This window comes from Mobula birostris, chromosome 2 (genome assembly GCF_030028105.1).
Source record: "Mobula birostris isolate sMobBir1 chromosome 2, sMobBir1.hap1, whole genome shotgun sequence".
NCBI classification, from domain to species: domain Eukaryota; kingdom Metazoa; phylum Chordata; class Chondrichthyes; order Myliobatiformes; family Myliobatidae; genus Mobula; species Mobula birostris.
This window is the reverse complement of record NC_092371.1, coordinates 194,724,781-194,743,956: the sequence shown is the minus strand read 5'-3', so window position 1 is coordinate 194,743,956 and position 19,176 is coordinate 194,724,781. Positions and strand designations below refer to the sequence as shown.

Sequence of the window (19,176 nt, the reverse complement as noted above, 5' to 3'; positions counted from 1 at the left end):
CTGCTTCATGTAGATTGGAGAAATTTTGAATTACTTATATTGAAATATAATTATAAACAAGTCAGTGCTGCTTTAGTGAAGTAGTTTTAAATTTTCAGCTCATTAAGATTATTGCTTGTACTATTCTTCGTGCAAGCAAAGCAATTGCATAATATGCTATCAGGATTTTGTTGATGCTCTGTGGAAGGCATACGTTATTGCATTTTAAGACCATTGTCTAATGTCCTTCGAATCTCTAGATAGAAACAGAGGGGATTGTAACATTTTAAATTGTGGGTCATTAATAGTGGAGTGCTTCCTTCAATTTCCTGTAAGTCAACCATTAGTCAAAGGTCAAAGAATAGTTGACCTCATAAACTATGCATGAATTCAGAATTAATTTGTTCATATAAAGCTGTTAGGAAGAGAATTAGAAATGTAACTAATTGCTTTTATTGCTACAGATCTGAAAAGCGAATATAAAATGCTTGTGCAATGTAAAAATAATTTAGTAAGAACAATATTGTTTTCAAACTATATCATCTGTGAGTTATATATGTGCTTCTAGTTGCTTCAATAATAAACCAAAATGAAAGACACATATGCCACAAGCTTAGTGTGGTAGGGTGCAATTTTAAAGTAAGAGGAAAAAGTGTACAAAATTTAAAAAACACATTAAAATTAGTTTTATTGTGAAAAGCTAGTCATTGTTCATTCAGAAAATTTATAGTAGATTGGTAGTGTAGAGGTTAGTGTAATGCTTTGCAGCTCAATTCCTGACCATATATCCATAAGACATAAGAGCAGAATTAGGCCATTTAGCCCACCTAATCTGCTCCACTATTCCATCATGGCTGATCCTGGATCCCACTCAACCATATACACCTGCCTTCTCTCCATATCCTTTGCTGCCCTGACCGATCAGGAAACAATCAACTTCTGCCTTAAATATATGCATGACCTGGCCTCCACCACATTACACAGAGTGTTCCACAGATTTACTACTCTCTGGTTTTAAAAAAAACCTTCTTACCTCTGCTCTAAAGAGTTGTTCCTCAATTTTGAGTCTGTGTCCTCTAGTTCTGTATACCCCCACCAGAGGAAACATCCTCTCCACATTCACCTTATCTAGTCCTTTCAACATTTGGTAGGTTTCAAAGAGATACACCCACATATTCTTCTAAATTCCAGCAAGTACAGGCCCAAAGCTGCCAAATGCTCCTCATATGTTAACCCCTTCATTCCCTGAATCATCCTCGTGAACCTCCTCTGGACTCTCTCCAATGACAACGCATCCTTCTTAAGATGTGGGTCCCAAAGCTGTTGATGATACTCCAAGAGCAGCCTGACTTATAAAGGCTCAAAATTGTCTCCTTGCTTTTATATTCTATTCCCCTTGAAGTAAAATGCCAACATTGCATTTGCCTTCTTTACCACAAACTCAACCTGGAAATTATCCTTCTGGGAGTCTTGCACAAGGACTCCTAAGTCACTCTGCACCTCAGATGTTTGAACCTTCTCCCCATTTAGATAATAGTCCACACTATTGTTCCTTTTACCGAAATGCATTATCATACATTTCGCAATGTATTCCATGTGCCACTTTTTTGCCCATTTTTCCAATTTGTCTTAGTTTGGCTGCATGTGTGGCACCTTATCTAAAGCCTTCTGAAAATGCAAGTAAATGATATCCATTGCCTCTCCTTTGTCCGCTCTGCTTGTTACTTACTTGAAGAACTCTTAACAGATTGGTCAAGCAAGATTTCCCTTTACTGAATCCATGCTGACTTTGACTTATTTTATCATTAGTTTCCAACTACCTCAGAACCCCATCCTTTGTAATAGACTCCCAACACTTTCCCAACCACTCAGGTTAAGCTAACTGGCCTATAATTTCCATTCTTTTGCCTTCCTCCCTTAAAGAATGGAGTGACATTTGCAATCTTCCAGTCCCTCCGGGATCAAGTGATTCTTGAAAGATCATGACCAATGTATCCGTTTTCTCTTCAGCAACCTCCTTCGGGACTCAGGGATGTAGTCCTTCTGGCCCAGGTGACTTATCCACCTCAAGACCCTCGAGTTTGCCTGGCACTTTTTCCTTTGTAATAGCAATGACACTCACTCCTGCTCCCTGACACTCATGGACCACTGGCCCACTGCTAGAGTCTTCCACTGAGAAGAGAATGCAAAGTACCCATTACATTCACCTGCCATTTCTTTGTCCCCCACTGCCACCTCACCAGCATCATTTTCCAGTGGTCTAACATCAACTCTCACCTCCCTTTTACTGTTTATATAACTGTTCATAGATGCCTTTTGTTGAATTTTAAAAGCTTCCCAATCATCCAACCTCTCACTCACTTTTGCTACCTTATATGCCCTTTCCTTGGCTTTTATGCAATCCTTAACTTCCTTTGTCAGCTGTGGTTGCCCACCTGTGTCATTTGAGAACTTCTTCGGCTGTGGAACATGTCTATCCTGCGCTTTGTGAACCATTCCCAGAAACTTCAGCCATCTCTGCACTGCCACAATCCCCACCAGGATCCTATTCCAATCCACCTGAGCAAGCTCCTCTTTCATGCCTCTGTAATTCCCTTTATTCCATTGTGATACTGATACGTGTGAGTTATGCTTCTCCCTCTCAAATTCAATCATATTATTATCACTGCCTCCTACGGATTCCTTTATGTTAAGCTTCCTCATATGATCTCGGATATTACACAACAACCAATCTCAGATAGCCTTTCCCTGACTAAGCTCAAGTACAAGCTGCTGTGAAAAGCCATCTCATAGGCATTCAATAAATTCCCTCTCTTGTGATCTTGTGATTTTCCCAATCCCCTTGCATATTGATGTCCCCATTACAATTGTGTCATTACCCTTATTATATGCCTTTTCCAGCTCCCTTTGAAATCTCAACCCCTCATCTTGGCTACTATTTGAATATATGATTCCCATAATGTTTTTTTTTTTCACCCTTGCAGCTTCTTAACTCAACCCACAAAGTTTCAACATTCTCAGACCCTATGTCACCGCTTTTGCTGTCTGTATGGTGTTTGTGCGATCTCCCCGTGACCACATATGTTTTCTCTGGGTGCTTTGTTTCTCTCCCACATTCCAAAGACATACGATCTAGTAGGTTAATTCGTCATATATGTGTAATTCGACAGCGTGGGTTTGTGGGGCTGGAAGGGCCTGTTACTATGCCTATTATAAAGTAATTAAGATGATGACTTTTTTAAAGAAATATTTGTCTTGTGGTTTTTAATCCTACATTTTTTTTTAACAGTTCTTTTGCAACTGGCCAATGATGCTTTACCGAAGGATATGACCTTAGCTCTAGCGTATCTTCTGGCCTTGCCTCAGGTATGGTACTGAACATTATAGTTGGATTCATAACATGTAGTTTTTAATGTGTACTGCAGGATAAACTGTAAGATTATTTTGATATTCTGCACTATCCACCAGGTTTTGATAGCAGAGCAAATTGTTTCCCAAATTACTACTTTTTTCCAAATTTATGGAAAATATAGCCCTCCTGAACAGCATCTGTATGATATTTGCTGTTGTTAAAAGATATATATTGCTACACTTGCTGATGTTGAACAGTTTCAACATTAGGAACTAAGGTGGTATCATTGTAAAGGTCATATATGATTGTATGGGCATTAGGTTTGATCTTATCAGCTTAGGTTTTATTCCAGATCAACAAATGATATAGAATTATTCCCCCTTTCCATACAGTGACTTTACCATAATTGAGGAAGATCAGGATTTCAGAACTGGTAGGGTTCAGGAGGTTTACATGTTTGTTGGGCAAGAGGAGATTGCTGAGCCAGGAGGAACAAGAGTGTGATGCCTGTAGCTTGTTTATCTAAGAACCACTGTAGTTCAGCAAGCACTGAGATTTTAGTTGGTAGGGACTTCAGAATCAGGTGTATTATCACTGGCATATGTCATGAAATTTAATGTTTGTGTTGAAGCAGTACAGTGTAAAACATAAAAATTACTAGGTTACAATAACAAAAAAATATCAAGTGCACCAACCCTTCTCATTACTGCCATCAAGGAGATGGTACAGGAGCCTAAAGACAAACGGGTGAGTGTTTTAGGAACCCCTGCGGATTCGTACATGAACACATGAGCACTACCTCACTACTCTGTTTACTTTTTACACTGTATTTATATTTTTTACTCTAACTTGTAATTTTTTACTGTAGTTTGTAGTTTTTTTATGTATTGCACTGTACTACATGACATAGAATTAGGTTTATTATCACTGACATATGTTGAGGAATTTGTTGTTTGTGGTAGCAGTGATAATAAGTAGTCAGTAATAAGAAACCTGTTTCTGGCTCTGCTTTCCATCATCTAGACATTTATTTCTTTGCTAAGACTTTTTCCACAACCTCCAGCAAGATTCTACAATGAGACACATCATCTTCTCCCCACCCGTTTGAGCATTCCAAAGGGAAGTGCAACACATGCTCTTCTTTGCTTTTTTTCCATTTTCACGTTCTAAGGACCAAAATCGTACTTCCAAGCAAAACACCAATTCACTTACAGTTCTTCCAATCTACAATCTTATATTTGGTGTACATAACATGATCCCTTTGATTGAAGAAACCCAACCCAGATTGGGTGGTGACTTTACTGAACATCTTTGTTCAACCTTCAAGCTTTTGGTCACCTCTTTCAATTTAATTCTTGAGGAGTACACACCTAATCTGATGTATCCTGCTGAAAGGTCGCGGCCTTAAACATCGACTGTACTTTTTTCCTTAGATGCTGCCTGGCCTGCTGAATCCCTCCTGCATTTTGTATGTATTGCTTGGATTTCCAGCATCTGCAGATTTACTCTTATTTGCCTAATCTGACTTCCTTGTTTTCATCATTGCTCCAACAATTCCCAATGGAAGATCAAGGAACGGCAGGTCTTCTTCCATTATGTAGATTGTAGCCTTCAGGACTTAATACTGAATTGTCAGTCTTAGATAACCAGCCTTTTGTTTTACTCCAATGACATGGCTTTTTCTGTCTCCAAAAGCAGATTTTAAAATTGTTCTCTTGACAAACTGATTTACCTTTTACACAATATTGTTGTGTTCTCTCCAACTTCCCTCTCTTACAACTTAAAACATGCTTGTTTCTTCACTTTCCCTGTTTTTAATGAAGGGTTCTTGACTCAAAGCTTTGCATCTCTCCTTACTGATGCTGCTCAACTTGCTGAGTACTTCCAACAATATCTGTTTTTGTTTAGAATTTGCAGTTTTTGTCCACAACCAAGAATCTTCGGCATCTTTGCACTTTTTTTTAACCTCTCTCCCAAGCAAGCATCAAGGTCCCTGTCATTTGCTTTAAGACTTCATCACTGGTTGTTTATGGCAGAGATTTTCGTGTACATTTTCCTTTCTTTTTGCAGTACTTTCTTTTAATATTTCTTATTGTAATTTGATTTTTTTAAATGTATTTACACTGTAAAGCAACCAATTTCATGACATACTGCATGCCCGTGATAATAAACCTAATTCTAATACTAATTCTGATTCTTCTAATTGTACTGAATATTGTTTTTCTCTCAAAGCAAAGAAATGCTAATGCTGAAAATCTGCAATAAAAACAGAAAATGTTAGAAAGACTCAGCAAGTGTCACAAGAAACAGACATAATGAAAATTCATTGGTTTGAAATGTTAATTTTGTTTCTATCTCCATTTTATGCCAATTTTCTTTTAATTATTTTCATGATTTGAAACGTCTGTCCCCATATTATTTGTTTCAAGAATTATGAAAGTAGTATGCATCCTGTGTTTCAGCAAAATATTGCCTCTGTAAGCCATAACACTTTTCATAACTAATGTCAAATTTCTATCATGTCACGACCGAGTAAGCAAAATTTCAATCTGGATAGCTGTTTGTGTAATTTTGTGTCACCTAATAATAGGTTCGTAAACGTGCTGCAAATGCATTCTTTTGTCAGCTTACAGAAATCCAGCATTCCCTGGAGAGTGTTTGCCCATATAATTTTATGTTTAACCATATGATTTCAAATGTGTTTGTTTTTCTTCTTTCACAAAGCAGCATATTGTGTACATAAAAAACCAATCGGTCTCTCCAACAATATGTTCACCAAGCTTGACTGACAGGAATAACCATCTCCACTCTGGAGACACAGTTGTAGGTCATCTATAAGCATTGAGTTTTTCAATTTGCCCTTTGGCAAATTCTTTATACCCCTCCCTCTACTAGTACCATCCCCTACTGCATATATAGTTCTCCCACAGGCCATTTACCTCTCCACCTAATGGTTTCCATTATTACCTCCCTAATTTATCAGGTTACAGCAATTTACAGCATGACAGCCTTTCTGTTCCTGCTTATCACCCTCCAGCAGCTAGCTATCTCAACTTCACACTCCTGTTTCCATCTGCCTTTTTTTTGTTCAGCCTCTGCCACTATCTTTCACGCCTCCTCAGTACATCAATTACCTCACGCTCCTTTCTCACCACCCCATTCTCCTCTTTACACTGACAGTCTCCCCTCTCCACTCTGCCCTTTCCCTCTATGGATACTGTTGACCCACTCAGTTCCTGTCGCGGGTTTTGTTTGTGGCTAACGAAAGATAGTATTAGCAGGTAATTCTCAAGTGCTTTAGGAATCCTGCATAACCTTTTATTTTGTGTGTGGCCAGAATTTTTTGAAAATAAAATGATATTTGGAAAAACTCTGAGCCATGAAGATGTTATTTTGGTTTATTAACTGGGTGTATACTGGAACAGAAGCAATTAGTTTACTAACTGCTAAGGTTTACAAGAAGAACCAGTATCATAGAAACGGGGAATTCTGCAGATGCTGGAAATTCAAGCAACACACATCAAAGTTGCTGGTGAACGCAGCAGGCCAGGCAGCATCTCTAGGAAGAGGTACAGTCAACGATTAAGGCCGAGACCCTTCGTCAGGACTAACTGAAGAAAGAGCTAGTAAGAGATTTAAAAGTGGGACACATATACATATACATCTACACATATACCTCACCCTCATCTGGATTCACTCATCTGGAGTTGCTACTTTCCAACATGCAAAGTAGCAACTCCAGACCAAACCTGAATCACAGAAAGATACTCAACTGCTGGGAATGGTGAGGGTGGAGCACTGTGGAAAGGGTGTGGGGCAGATGGTAGAGAACATGTACCAGTGTGGGGGTGGGGCTGGTGCAAGTGCAAACACACCCAGCCCTGACACACCAGGCAAGGTAATTTGATTCCAAACAATTGGTGTATTGATTATTACAGAATCTGTATGGTGCTTTCTGCTCCCTTCTCTCTCCCTTCCCCTTTTTCCAACCATAATTCCCCTCTCCCTGCCCCCTTCCCACTCTCAGTCCACAATAGAGATCTATATCAGAATCAGGTTTATCATCACTCACATATGTCATGAAATTTGTTTTTATTTGTAGCAGCAGTACAGTGCAATACATAAATTTACTACAGTAGTGTGCAGAAGTCTTACTACAGTAGTGTGCAGAAGTATGCCAATGAATTTTACACAGCACTGCATGAGACAATAAAGTTTCACTCCCAGATGAGCTCAATGCTTTTTATGCTTGCTTTGACCAACAAAGCATAGAGACACCTTCACAAGCTCCTACCTCCCCCGACGACCCATTGATTTCAGTCTCTGAAGTCAAGGCTGGAGCACCCTTCAGGAGGGTGAACCTACAAATAAATCTGGCCTGGACGCATACTGAAGACCTGTGCTAACAACTGGCTAGAGTCTTCACTGATATCTTTAACCTCTTGCTTCAGCAGTCCGTGGTATCCACCTGCTTCAATTATACCAGTGCCCAAGAAGAATGTGGTATTGACTATCATCCGGTAGCACTTACTTCCACTGTGCTAAAGTGTTTAGAGAGGGTGGTGATGAAATGTATCAACTCTTGCCTGAGGAGTGACTTGGCTTCACTCCAATTTGTGTACCATCACTACAGGTCAATAACAAATGCCATTCATTGGATCTTCACTCAGTCCTGGAACATCTGGACAGTGAAGATGCATACATCAGGATGTTCTTCATTGACTACAGTTCTGCATTCAACACTATTATCCCGTCAAATCTAATTATCAAGCTCCAAGATCTAGGCCTCAATACCTCCTTGTGTAACTGGATACAGGTGTCCCCCCGCTTTTCGAACGTTCGCTTTACGAAACCTCGCTGTTACGAAAGACCTACATTAGTACCCTGTTTTCACTTTCAGAAGGTGTTTTCACTATTACGAAGAAAGGCAGCGCATGCCCCGAGCAGTTGCTTTGCCCCGGATTCGGAACGGCATTGCTTTAACACGCTGCATTGAGCAGCCGTTAGCAAGATGAGTTCTAAGGTGTCGGAAAAGCCTGAAAGAGTAAGGGTGTTACACTTAGTGTAAAACTAGACATAATTAAGCGTTTCGATCGTGGTGAACGAAGCAAGGACGAAGTGAGTTTGGCTTGTGGAAGTTGACGAAGATGATGTTGAAGAGGTTTTGGCATCCTATGACCAAGAACTGATAGATGAAGAGCTGATGCAATTGGAAGAGGAAAGGATAACAATCGAAACTGAATTCAACCGAATGCAGAAAGTGAAGCAACTGCGTGAGATTTTCGCTGCAATGATAAAGTACAACTTTAATTTTGAAAGAGGACGTAGGTTTAGGGGATATTTGCAGGATGGTTTGAGTGCTTACAAACAACTGTATGATAGGAAAATGCGCGAGGCTCAGCAGTCAAGCAAGCCTTCCACATCAGCCACAGCAGACGACGAATCTCGACCTTCGACATCGAGGCAGGCAGTCATAGGAGAAGATGAGCTGCCTGCCCTGATCGACGATGAGATGACACCCCCGTGTCCCACCACCCCAACACCCGGGCCCCGGCCAGATACTGTACCAATTCGCGGAGAATGCAGGGGTAGCCGGGAGGCATACAGCACATCTTTAAGAAAAAAGCCGAAATAAACATGCTAATTAATTAGGTGCCGCCTAGCACGTAATTGTCGGCCCAGAACAGAGGCCGATGCAATCGGCACTGATCACAGTCACCATCAGCACAGGTGTGCTTAGTTCCCTGCTCTACCCGCTGTACACTTATGACTCTGAGGCTATGCACAGCTCCAGTGCCATATTTAAATTTGCTGATGATATCAGTGTTGTTGACTGAATCGAAGGTGGTCATAAGCTAGTTCTCATTGGGGAACCAGAGATAGAGAGGGTCAGCAACTTTAAAGTTATTGGTATTTTCATTTCCTTGGTTCGGTCCTGGGTCCACCACGTAAGTGCCATTACAAAGAAGGCATGACCGGATTTCTACTTTCTTAAAAGTTTGCAAAGATTTGGCATGTCATCTAAAACTTTGAAAAACTTCTATAGATGCACAGTATACTGACTGGTTGTTTCACCGCCTGGTATGGACATACCAATGCCCTTGTACAGAAAACCCTACAAAAGGCAGTAAACACAGCCCAGTCCATCACAGGTAAAGCCCTCCCCACCATTGAACACATCTCCAAGGAGTTCTGTTGTAGGAAAGCAGCACCTATCATCAAGAACCCACACCACCCAGACCATGCTCTCTTCTCACCGCTGCCATTGGGAAGAATGTACAGGAGCCTCAGGACCCACGCCACCAGGTTCAGGAACAGTTTTTTTTCCCCCCCTCAACCATCAGCCACTTGAACTAGAGAGAATAACCTCACTCAACCGCTCACCCCCAACACTGAACTGATTCCACAATCTGTGGACTCATTTTCAAGGACTCTACAACTTGTGTTTTGGATAGTTATTACTTGTTTATTTATTATTTTAATTTAAAAAATTTATTTTTGCTCAGTTCAAACTGGTTAAACCTAAGGTACGGGCTTAGCCAAGCATGCTCATGTGTCAATTGGAAGGAACTTTCAGACTATTCTAGTGGTGTTCAGTACTGTGGCTTTCTGAAGATATACATTGATATTACCCTAATTGTTTAATGCAGTGACTCCCAATGGTGGGGGTTACGTCTCCTAAGGGGGGTGTGAGGGGAAATAGAAGCTATGGGGGGAGGTGTTTAAGGGTGTGGGTTGTGGGGGGGAGGAGGTGGTGGTAAAGCGGCCTGAGACCTGACGGACCATGTCCAGCTGCTGCCATCGTCAAACTCCAACAGGCATTCCTGGTTTGTGTTAATTTTTTTAAAAATTTAGTCTCTTTAGTGATGGATAAATATGTGCGGTGTGCTTGCTATGACTCTGAAGTCAGCGAAGCCTTGAACCTAATCCTGCTAAGAAACAGAAACTAAAGGAAGTGCGTCAATATAATGTTGCATACCTGGAGTATGGTTTTATTCTGATCCCATCAGTTCCCTTGTGCCTTATTTACAATACTGTACTGTCTAGTGAAGCCATGGAACCATCAAGATTGCAGGAACACTTCCATAAAAGACACCCTGAAAAGGCTACTTATGGTATCCAGAAGATGAAAGAAGCATTTGAAAAGCATTACACACACAAGTTATTTGTCAAGAAAGCTAAAAATGACCATGATAGTGGTCTCATTGCTTCTAATAACTTTTTCAAAATGATAGCGAAGTGTGGAAAATCTCATACAATTGGTGAAAGATGAATAATGCCTGCTGTATCAGAAGTGCTCACCACTGTTCTTAAAATGGATACCAGTATTTTAAAATCAATTCCTCTGAGTAATAACTCTGTAGCTGGTCATATTGACAAAATGACTACAGTCATTGAGAATCAACTATGCACAGAGCTACAAAAAATAGAATTTGGGATACAATTAGATGAGTCATCTGTGCAAGACAACAAGGCATTGCTAATGGCATATGTATGGTTTATTAAAAATGGAAGAGCTTATGAAGAGATTCTCTTTTCTAAAAAGTTAAAAACAATATCAACTGAGTATCTGTCTACAACAAGCTAAAAATGTATATTGTGGATAAAAGTATTCTGATTAGGAACACTATTTCTTATACAACAGATGGAGCACCATATATGATAGGTCGCCATGTGGGTTTAGTATCATTTATGAAAAAAGGAATTCCAAATCTGTTTGCAATCGATTATGTAAATCATCAACATCTTACACCCAAAAATCTCAGCCAGCAACTTTTTCCATACATGACTTTTGTAATATCTGCTATCAACAAAATTAAAGCTCCTCCATTAAACAGCAGAATATTTCACCAGTTATGCCAAAATAACGATGAAGTGTTTGAATGCTTGCTTCTTCACACTGAAGTGTGTTGGCTGTCAAAAGGCTGCTGCTTAAAATGTTTCTTTAATCTTTTTGAAACTGGTTGAATTTGTGCTGTGTGAGTCACCCAGTTGAAGCCAATGATAGTATGGCCCAGGGAAGTAGTGAGAGTGATGAGGACGCCTAAATTTCCCGGAGTGCCTGAGGGCAAGGCCCTGTTAGTGAACACTCTGGAAGACCACAAGGAGGAGTTGGATTTCCTGCTGGGGTACTGGTGAAGCCCTCAGTTGTACAGGCGAGCAGGATGGCAGTGATTGTCAGGAACACTGTGAAGAGGAGGTCACCTTCAAGCGGGGGATGCCCCTCGCACATCTTTTCCTGGTGACAGTAATGTCTAGTGTCTCTCTGAGACAAGCTGGGGAAAAATTATTGGAAAAGGGGGGAAAGTTGACCACTGAATCATTCAACTTTAGGGTCTCCCCAGTTCCTGCGGGTTGGAAGAGGAGGTTGGTAGAGAAGATGTTGAAGCTGGAAGGTGTCTTTTCCACTGACGAGTTTAATGTGGGTTGTTCCAAGAGCATTCGTCACACTATCTGGTTGACCAAGGACACCCTGTTTAGAGAGAGATCGCAGTGACTGGCTCCTGCAGAGGTGGAAGACATTCGGCAGCATTTGTGTAAATTGAAGGAAGCTAGGATCATCACCAATTCCCAAAGCCCCTATGCGTCCCCAGTAGTAGTGGCCCGGAAAAGAATGGGAAGATATGGATGAGCGTGGATTATAGGACTCTGAACAGGCACACCATCCCTGACCAGTATACAATCGCAAGGATGGAAGACGCACTGGCCTGTCTGAGTGGTGCGAAATGGTTCAGTATGCTGGACTTGAGGAGTGGATATTACCAGATCCCCATGAGTGAGGCCAACAAAGAGAAGACAGCATTTATATGTCCCCTGGGATTCTTTCAGTTTGAAAGGATGCCCCAGGGCATATCAAGAGCCCCTGCAAACTTCCAGTGGGTCATAGAGAAGACAGTGGGGGATATAAACTTGCCTGAGGTATTGTTGTATCTGGATGACCTCACAGTGTTTGGATCCACCTTAGAGGAACATGAAGAGAGGTGACTGAACATACTCGGTCGCTTGAAAGTTGAAGGGCTAAAACTTTCCCTGGACAAGTACCAGTTCTGTAAAACGTCTGTTAGCTATGTTGGGCACATAGTCTCATAGGATAGAGTGGCTACAGATCCAGCTAAGATAGAGGTGGTGACCACTTGGCCAAGACCCCAGATGGTGAGTGTGCTGCGCTCGTTCCTCGGATTCTGTGGTTACTATGGGAGGTTTGTGAAGGGCTACACAAATGTGAGTCATCCATTGAATTACGCAGAAGTGAGTTACCCATTGAATCAGCTTCTGTATGGTTACCCTTCCTTGGGGAAGAAAGGGAGGGGGTAAAAAGAACAGGAGGGTGGAGAGTATCTTAGCCCGTTGAAGCCCTTTGCACTGGGACTGGGATAGGTAGGATGCAAAATGTGAAGAAGCCTTTCAGTCGTTGAAGAAGCTGCTGACCAAGGGTGCCAGTGTTGGCTTTTGCAGACCCCCAATTGCCGAATGTACTGCACATGGATGCCAGCCAAGAGGGCTGGGGGGGTGTCCTGTATCTGGATCAGGGCACTGGGTTAAGACTCGTTGTGCTTGTCAGCCGGAGTCTCTACACTCTACAAATCCTTGTCCCTGTCCGGTCCCTCATGCACCCATCAGGACAAAGCATCAGCATCAATTTCTGGCGTTGAAATGGGCGGTGGTGAATAAGTTGAGTGACTACTTCTACGGGGCCAGGTCTGAGGTGAGGATGGACAGCAATCCCCTGACCTATATCCTGACCTCGGCGAAACTGGATGCCACCGGCCATCAGTAGTTGGCGGCATTGTCTGCCTATGATTTCAGCCTAAAGTACTGGCCGGGAAGCTGGAACATTGATGCTGATGCTTTGTCCTGATGGGTGCATGAGGGACCGGACAGGGACGAGGATTTGTAGAGTGTTCCTGACCCGGAGGTGAAAGCCATGTGTCAGTTTACCATCATCATAAGGACAGATGGAAAGGAAGGACAGAATCAAGTGGTGAATCATTTGGGAGCTTCTGATAATGCCTTCCCCCAAGTTTACTGTAACCTGACTGCTCGGAAGACAAATCAACTGTCGGAATTGGGTTCTGGAGAAGTGGCAGCTGCTTAGCGAGATGATCCGAGCATCAGTACCATTTGGTTAGCGGTCGAAAAGGAAGACGTGGCTCAGACAGAGAAGATGAAACCTGCATCGGTGTCTCTATTACTGAGAGAATGGCTTCACCAGGAGTTGAGGAACCAGATCTTATACCGGATCACGCACCCCTGGACTGACCTCAGCATTGCCAGCTGGTTCTGTCGGAGAAGTATCGAAGGATTGCGTTGAAGTCACTTCATGATAATTCTGGACATTTGGGGATGGAAAAGACCTACGGATTGCTCAGACCGGTTTTACTGGCCCCGAATGAAGTTGGAGGTTGAAGAATACTGCAAGTCATGCACTTGCTGCATACGGCGGAAGACACTGCCCACGCGGGCGGCTCCCTTGTCCCACCTTCAGAGTGCGGGTTCTCTGGACCTGGTGTGTATGGATTTCCTGTCAATAGAAACCGATGCCAACAACATGGCAAATGTCTTAGTCATCACGGACCATTACACCAGATATCCACAGGCTTTTCCTACCAAGGACCAGTTGGCGTCTACGGTGACTAAAGTGTTATGGGAGAAGTATTTCATTTATTATGGCCTTCCCAGACAGATACATAGTGATCAGGGATGGGATTTCAAGAGCAGACTCATCCATGAGTTACTGGGCATGCTTGGAGTCGAGAAGTCAAGGACCACACCTTATCACCTGCAGGGCGATCCCCAGCCAGAGAGATTTAATCGGACCTTGCTAGACATGCTTGAGACCTTGGAGATCAGCAAGAAGAGCTGGTGGAGTCAACGTATTGGACATCTGGTTCACTGTTACAACTGTACACGAAATGAAGCTACTGGGTACTCGCCATATTATCTGATATTTGGGCGTGAGGTGAGGTTGCCCATTGACCTTTGTTTTGGGACTGACGAGGGTGACTTACCACTGAAGACTTATCAGAAGTATGTGTCTGACATGAGAAGAGAGCTGAAAAGGGCTTATGGATTAGCGGGGGTCACGGCTGCCAAGTAGAATCAAGGAAATATGAGGAGGTATGATCAAAAGGTGAGGTTCTCCCAACTCCTGCCAGGAGACTGAGTCCTCATAAGGAATTTGGGGCTACCTGGGAAACATAAGGTGGCGGGTCGCTGGGCGGCTAAGTGATGGAGAGTCAAATGCCAAACCTACCAGTTTTACAAGTGAACAGCAGGAATTCTGCAGATGCTGGAAATTCAAGCAACACACATCAAAGTTGCTGGTGAACGCAGCAGGCCAGGCAGCATCTCTAGGAAGAGGTACAGTCGACGTTTCAGGCTGAGACCCTTCGTCAGGACTAACTGAAGGAAGAGTTAGTAAGAGATTTGAAAGTGGGAGGGGGAGGGGGAGATCCAAAATGATAGGAGAAGACAGGAGGGGGAGGGATGGAGCCAAGAGCTGGACAGGTGATTGGCAAAGGGGATATGAGAGGATCATGGGACAGGAGGTCCGGGGAGAAAGACAAGGGGGGGGGGGAACCCAGAGGATGGGCAAGGGGTATAGTCAGAGGGACAGAGGGAGAAAAAGGAGAGTGAGAGAAAGAATGTGTGTATAAAAATAAATAACAGATGGGGTACGAGGGGGAGGTGGGGCATTAGCGGAAGTTAGAGAAGTCGATGTTCATGCCATCAGGTTGGAGGCTGCCCAGATGGAATATAAGGTGTTGTTCCTCCAACCTGAGTGTGGCTTCATCTTTACAGTAGAGGAGGCCGTGGATAGACATGTCAGAATGGGAATAGGATGTGGAATTAAAATGTGTGGCCACTGGGAGATCCTGCTTTCTCTGGCGGACAGAGCGTAGGTGTTCAGCAAAGCGGTCTCCCAGTCTGCGTCGGGTCTCGCCAATATATAGAAGGCCACATCGTGAGCACCGGACGCAGTATATCACCCCAGTCGACTCACAGGTGAAGTGTCGCCTCACCTGTAAGGACTGTCTGGGGCCCTGAATGGTGGTAAGGGAGGAAGTGTAAGGGCATGTGTAGCACTTGTTCCGCTTACAAGGATAAGTGCCAGGAGAGAGATCAGTGGGGAGGGATGGGGGGTACGAATGGACAAGGGAGTCGCGTAGGGAGCGATTCCTGTGGAAAGCGGGGGGGAGGGAAAGATGTGCTTAGTGGTGGGATCCCATTGGAGGTTTTACGAGTGAAACCAGAGGATGGGAATGGGCCTGTCAAGATTCCCCATTGGAACCACCTGCTGCCCCGGGACAAGAGGTGCAGGTAGACCCAGAGCCCAACTTGGAGCCTACACCTAGTAAGAGAACTCTGCAGAAACGCGGAGTGACTGCAAGGCCCACAGCAGAAAAGGTTAGGCCGGCCCCCACCCCTGAGAGGGATACAGATTTGGAGGATGAGGACCTGGATGCGTGGTATGTGCTCTCTTTTGCTAACTTCCCATTGATTGAGGAAGAGACTTCCAACCTTTCTCCTGCTGAGTCAGGTGAAGTGGGGGGACCACCTGGGTTGCAGCAGGACCCAGCAAGGGATGAAGCGGGTCTTGGCCACAGGACAGAGAGGTCCAAGTTGCAGGTGGGCATGAGTGATAGGTCGGGGGAGGCATCGCCAGGTAGACTGGAAGTATCCCCAGTTGTGTCTGAAACTGAAGAGTTAGGTGAGGGGGTACAGAGGTCTCAGAGAATTAGTTAACCACCGGATAGACTGGCCTATGTAGTGCCGGGGGAACAGATTGTGACTCCTACCTGTTTTGGAGAGCTATGCCACTGCCTTTTACACCTGGGTTGGACTTTGTGTTTTGCAGCAAGGGTTAACGAATTATCTCAATGTCATGAGAACATGACTGAGTTTGGTGATGGGAGAGTGTAATGCGCTGTAAGGTTTCACTGCTAATGTAATGGGCTCTCTGTAATGTTTCAGTGCTAAGGTAATGGTTTCTCTGCAGCAGCAATATTTGAGTTATGACTAGAGATAACGGAGGCTTTGGAATGTGTGCTATCTAATGAGAGGGATGTTGGTCTTCTGGGTTTGGGAGTAGGGATTTCACGGTCTTTTGTCGGGGAGAGATGAAGAAAGAAGACGTGAATGGAGAGAGTTAGTAGACCACTGGACGGAGTGGACTCGGAGCAAGGATCCGAGTGTCAGCTACGCTCGGAGGAGGTCGACGGGGAACAAATGGACAGAACTGTGGTCTCCAATGTTGCGCATTAGACTGTTTCATGAGAATGGGCCCTTTTCTTTTTTTTGTTTCTTTACTAACCATATAGTCAAATTAAGACTTACGAAACTCGATCTTTTAATCGCATATTGTGTACTGTTTGTTATTTCGTGATACTGATTTGTTACAGGGGAATACCTCATGCAGCATCCACCCAAACAAGATTTCTTAAGTTTAGCCGGGCCGGGGGCTGTCTTCCCCTAGATTAAGCCGCTAGCCAAACCGAGAGTTGCAGTAGCTTGTCTCTGTTGTGTGCAGTTTTCTATTGTGTTACTCTGTATTCACTGTGAATGTCTGTAAGGGAATGAATCTCAGGGTAGTATATGGCAATGTATATGTAGTTTGATAATAAATTTACTTTGAACTTCGTACTCCTTCACCTCCCCACTCCTATCTTATTCTGCTTTCTTCCCCCTTCCTTTCCATTCCTGATGAATTGTCTTGGCCCAAAAACATTGACCCTTTATTCCTTTCCATAGTTTCTCCAGCGTTTTGTGTGTTTTGTGTTTATACAAAAAAAAGTGTTTGAAGAATCTGAGTTGTCACTTAGATTGGGTCTGGACCTGAAATCTCAGCTGTCTATTCCCCTCTACAGATGCTGCTCACCTGCTGAGATTTTCCAGTAATTTCAGGTTTATATTAGCTGAGAACAATACCTCAAACGACATGGCATAGATCATATCATAAACATTTTCATCTTCCTGTAGAATTTCATGAAGTTGAACAGACATTAATGATTTAATTACTTGTAGCTGTTGAAAATAATGAAGTGCTGGCTAACTCAATTTTCAGTTCCCTTGATTTAAAAGCCTGAAGCTTAGCATATGGAGCTACATCCTACATTGTAAGTATTGAGCAAGAAATATAAGCATCTTCAAAACTATAATATTTCAAAGGCTAACTTGACTTAAATTACTGGATGTGGAAGTTCTCTCACAATTAGTTCCAAAATTTATATAATGTGAAAGAAATTAATTGAAATGACACTCATACAAATTGTGATATTTTGGAAAATGTTAATATTTAATTTACAAACGCTGAAAATGAATTATGGTACTTTCAAAAATGGCTTCTGTTAGATTTGTGTGATAACTGCTCTCAATAGCTTGACTTGTGAACGGTGTTCTCTGTATTTTAAATGTGACCTGTTTATTTTCCCTAGGTTGTCGATGCTACCAAGTGTTTTGAGAAGCTGCCTCATTCAGCTTTATCTCTACAATTTGCTGGCTATTATTATGCTTTGCAGATTTATGTCCGCATAAGTCCATGCTTTAAGGACAAGTGTCATCCGTTATACAAGGTTAGTGTTTAGTTTTCTATGTAATTGAAAGTAGTTGTAATAGAAGTGCTATCGTATAATTGAAATATTGTTTGTCATGTTTCAACTGGGAGCATTACTTGAGAATAAAAGTAATTAACAGTGAGGCAATGAAGAGGAAAAGGGATATATAAGGACATCCAAAACATGTATTTCTGATTAGAACTTATCAAATTTCATATTTGCTGCATTAACTTGTCATTAATTTAATCTGCTTTAAATATTAGTGTTATGTGGAATTATTTCTCATTTCATGTAAGAAATTTACTTGGTGTTATTAAATTTAAAAATCACTAAGCTGCTCTCTGTATCTGAATTGTCAAATAAAGCCTGATTTTAAATAAATAAAATCTGATTTTAAACAAGTTAGCACCTGTTAGTTTATACATCTCCATATCAATCAATTGTACCTAGGTTTCCACAAGATGTAAGCAACAGGAATTCTGCAGATGCTGGAAATTCAAGCAACACACATCAAAGTTGCTGGTGAACACAGCAGCAACTTTCATGTGTGTTCCACAAGATGTTCCTACTTGCCCACCCGACTTCCCTTATTTGGTTCTATACTCCACTTTCCTATCTCATTCTATCATTTACAGCCCTTCTATTACCTTCACCTATCATCTCCCAACCTCTGTCCCTGTTTTTACCCTACCATCCTCCATCTGCCAATCATCCCTCCTCACCTAGATTTGCCTATTACTTAGCAGCTCTTCCACTCACCTCTGCTTCTCTCCCTCTGCTTTTTTGACCTAGACAGAGGCTGATCCATAACATCAATTGTCCATTTCCCTCTACAAAACTTGCTGAGTTCCTCCAGTAATTCTTTTTTTGTTTCCACTAGACTAACTTGTTATTAAACACTAACTGCTGCCTAAGTGCCTAAGCTAGTAAAGAAATCATTATTCAAATGATAAAAGAAAGTTGTCTTAATCAACCAATTAATGTACAAGAAACTAAAGAGAATTGCCTAGGTTTTAGTGGGGGGGAAATGTAGGTTTAAGGAGGCTTTTTATTTCAAATTGTTCCCAGGAATTTACTGGTCAACTCCAAAAGTGGTATATTCAGATGATTCATTATTTCTGTGGTGAAACCTTCTAACCTCAGGTGTAACAAGATTAACTATATCTTTGGGAAATTAAAAATTCTCAATAATATAATTAATTTAACCAAGATATACCTGTGTTAAGCAGATATTTTATTGTATTTCAATGAAAATAATCCTGTTGAGTGCAAGTATTTTGTATCAATATT

At 42.2% G+C, this 19,176-nt stretch overlaps 1 protein-coding gene across 3 annotated transcripts in view; it reads left to right on the top strand.

Moving 5' to 3' along the window:
• nbas (NBAS subunit of NRZ tethering complex) overlaps positions 1-19,176 on the top strand; it is a 304,149-nt gene that overhangs the window by 172,428 nt on the left and 112,545 nt on the right. For all 3 annotated transcript variants that reach the window (XR_011885018.1, XM_072251277.1, XM_072251278.1), the window contains 2 exons: positions 3,269-3,345; positions 17,767-17,904. Coding sequence is in view for 2 of the 3 variants with exons in the window: in XM_072251277.1 (XP_072107378.1) it covers positions 3,269-3,345; positions 17,767-17,904 (215 nt within the window). In the remaining variant the exon portion in view is untranslated. The remainder of the gene's footprint in view (positions 1-3,268; positions 3,346-17,766; positions 17,905-19,176) is intronic.